Below are 3,670 nucleotides of genomic sequence, written 5' to 3'. Positions count from 1 at the left end.
CTTACTATACACACACACATATAAATATGTATACATATGTATATATATATATATATGTGTGTGTGTGTATATATATATGATAGGAATATATATGTATGTATATGTACTGATGTATATACGTGTATGTATGTATATATGTGTGTGTAAGTATATATAATACTTACACTTACGCACATACATACGTGCATTCATACATACACACTCATACGAACGTATCTAAATGAAGGCGTACAAATACGCGTATACACACACAGACACACGCATACACACATCCCATTACATCACATACTGTGTTCTCTCTATATGTATTTATATACCATTTATGTATAATTTAGAAGCGCTTCACGCGGTAGGTCATATTTAGATTTTGTAGGTCACAGGCTACTCACCCCTTATTTCAAACTTGAATCTCTGTAGGCGAAAATCGTAAGCTGTTATGTTTGTATTTGCCAGTGAAACTAATTGTTTGTTCCCAGCAAGTAGGCAATATCTTATCTACATAGCTGAATATCTTTTACTCGCTATGTTGCTACTGACGGTATATTCTGTGTTCGCAAGCTGTACATGTTAACGAGATCAGCTCTCAGCACATCCTCCATCTGACAGCGAAATCTAATGTTTACTGCAGCGTCGGCCATTGCACATTTAAATGTCATTTCTTGTTACTAGTGAAACATTATCATCAATTTTCATATTTTTGAACCAACATCGCTCGTTCGTTGTTATTAAACAGAATACTTCATAATAATATTAACAGTAATAGAAGTAGTATCGTCACCAACAGTACACGCTGAGTCCATGGATATACAAGGATTCGATCCAGAGAAGTATCTTGATGAGTTGTTGGCGATGACATGTGTGGAAACTAATGTCTTTAGGTATGAACTTTAAACATGTATCTATCTATACCTATCTGTCTATCTATCTATCTATATATATATATACACATATACTCCTGCTCGTAAACGTCACAGTGACGTACGACTTAAATATTTATATATATTTGTTTATGTTATCGGATGAGTTTTATTTAAATGTGTTTATGTAATTCCTGTTGTACGTTGCATTACGATCATGTAAATTCAAGAGTTCACGTGTTGTTGTTGTTGTTGTTTAACCCCAGGTCAACCGTGATCGAGTCAGATTATTATTAAAAAAATGTGCCAACCTTGTTCAGTTCGTCATTAATTTTTTCGGCATTGTATATTTAATACTATTATCTAACTTATCTTCAATTTTTAATACGGTTAGTGCAAGTTAATGGAAATTTGACTGCTATTTCTTGCACGCATGGAGATTCCCGTATCGACTTGTAAGTTCGTTTAGATGGGGGTAGTAAAGCAATTTTTGTAGTGATTCAATTCAGTGAATGGCCGTTTTATGAATGAATCCAAACTTTAGATAAACATCAGCACAAACGTGTATTTAGTTTATTTGGATTGCATGTGGGTGTGTGTATATATATTCTTTTCTTCTCAGTGATGTATCTGGAATTTAAAATGCCGCGAATCTTAGTTTCTCACAGTCATTTTACATTTATTGTTTTGTTTTTTTCTTAAATACTAACGTTTAGAAACAGATTATATTTTTTCTTATGTTGTATTTAAAATAAAAGTCAGTACAACTACGTTTTCGGGACAACTTAGACTGTATAGTCTTTAATAATTATAACTCTCAGGATTAAATCTAATTAAAATGGGACCTGTAGAGTGCGTGAGTCTGCATGTAACCCCAGAAAACACGCACACGCAGGCACTATTTAAATTTCGTGTTACTCGTTTTTAAAATATTATGACAAAATTCTTTATATTATTGCTTACTAACTAAATACAGTTTCTGTTCTAATTTTTATAAGGAATATCCCGAAACGTCTTTAAAAAAGACAACTTAACAACAGAACTACCATAAAACTCAAGAACCAGAAAGAAAGAAAAATGTTCTTTGAAAGTGCACTTCAAAATGACCCCATCTTTATTACTCAACAGAAAGTTATTATGAAATATTAAATAGATAATAAAAATACATTTTGAACTTCTAAATTTCCCCTTCATTACTCAGAATGTCTGTTGAATAGTATATTGAAGTGTCCTGACATTTCTAAACTTTTTTTTTAATATATTAAGTTTATTTTTTCTTCTTCTGCAGAGTATAATAAGAAACTTGTACCGCGATTATGAACCTTAAAATAGAATATTGCTGTAATTCAATTTATTTTTTATAAGTAAACTTAACATGCTAGATAGCAGCGCATTATTATTAAATTTGTTTATTCTTTAACTCGTTTAACGCAATAATATTCGTGGGCTATTACATATATATAGTTTTTACTTATTTAACATATGGCATGAATATGAAATGGTCACCAACTTAAGACATGAGTAAACGTGTGGAGTTACTACATTAACAATGAGGTGAATGGCAAGTTGGATGAATGGATAAGACGAGTTGTATTCGATTCATATGTTTATTGTCAAATGTATCGGACACGACAACCCTATAAGAAACTAAAGAGTTGCGCAAGAAAGTTTTTTTCCTGTGCGGTGGTTTGGTTGGACAGGTTCTGTAGTTATGTGCAAATGAGAAAGATCTACACAGAGAGACAGAGAAAAGTGAGTGAATGTAAGTGTCAGCTGCAGCAGTAAGGTCCTTAAGCTGCTAGGAGTTGGGTCGTCCCTGCTGCTAATTCTTAGTATTTGGCAGGCCTGACTGACAAACTCATCTGATATTGAATAGCGTCTGACATCAACGCATTACTGTGTTCTGTTTTCTTGTCCACTTCTTTGGGTATTGTCACCAGATCTTGTCTGTCTGCCTTTTCCAACTGAGTTACCTTGACTGAAATGTATTGAAAATTCCTGTAACACTGGGCAGGTTTTAAGTTCTTACATTCATCCTGTTATGTTTTTGCAGTAGCCAATTCAGAAAACCAAATGTAGTTGTCAGGATAGAGACTGCAAAGGCGATGTGAGTGATACACTTGAAAACTGAGAGTTCTGATGACTATATTTGTTCTTGACCTCTCTTTATAATAGGCCCATCATATTTGACCTAAGATACTTTTATTCTAAGATACTTTTATTCTAAGATACTTTTTTATCTGTTTAAGATACTTTTTATTCTCACACAAATGTAAAAGCTGTGTGTGTGTATATATTAAAGTTAGAAAGTACATGTCGAGTCATAGAGTGACCAATGGTTTCGCATTCACAAAGGCCTTAGCTTCACAGACTTCTCATCAGACTCTAAAGCTGAAGACAAATTCAACTCTTTAGAGTCTAAGATGTCTGTGAGGCTAAGACCTTTGTGGGTGTGAAACCATTGGTCACACTATGGCCTGACATTAACTTCATTACTTTAATATTTTACTGCTCTAAGGTGGCAAGCTGGCAGAAACGTTAGCACGCTGGTCGAAATGCTTAGTGGTTTTTCATCTGCCATTACATTCTGAGTTCAAATTCCACCGAGGTTGACTTTGCCTTTCATCCTTTCAGGGTCGATAAATTAAGTACCAGTTACGCACTGGGGTCGATGTAATCGATTTAATCCCTTTGTCTGTCCTTGTTTGTCCCCTCTATGTTTAGCCCTTTGTGGGCAATAAAGAAATAAACGTTAGCACGCCGGGCGAAATGCTTAGCGGTATTTCGTCTGTCTTTACTTTCTGAGTTCAAAT

At 34.1% G+C, this 3,670-nt stretch overlaps 1 protein-coding gene across 1 annotated transcript in view; it reads left to right on the top strand.

The window, feature by feature from the left end:
• The first annotated feature begins 219 nt into the window (after nucleotides 1–219).
• LOC106872711 (acyl-coenzyme A thioesterase 8) overlaps nucleotides 220–3,670 on the top strand; it is a 31,824-nt gene continuing 28,373 nt past the window's right edge. Inside the window, exon 1 of the mRNA XM_052972665.1 lies at nucleotides 220–878. Within this exon, the coding sequence (XP_052828625.1) occupies nucleotides 799–878 (80 nt within the window). The 5' untranslated portion in view covers nucleotides 220–798. The remainder of the gene's footprint in view (nucleotides 879–3,670) is intronic.

The sequence above is a fragment of the Octopus bimaculoides genome, chromosome 1 (genome assembly GCF_001194135.2).
Source record: "Octopus bimaculoides isolate UCB-OBI-ISO-001 chromosome 1, ASM119413v2, whole genome shotgun sequence".
NCBI classification, from domain to species: Eukaryota; Metazoa; Mollusca; class Cephalopoda; order Octopoda; family Octopodidae; genus Octopus; species Octopus bimaculoides.
This window is presented reverse-complemented; position numbering and strand designations above follow the sequence as displayed.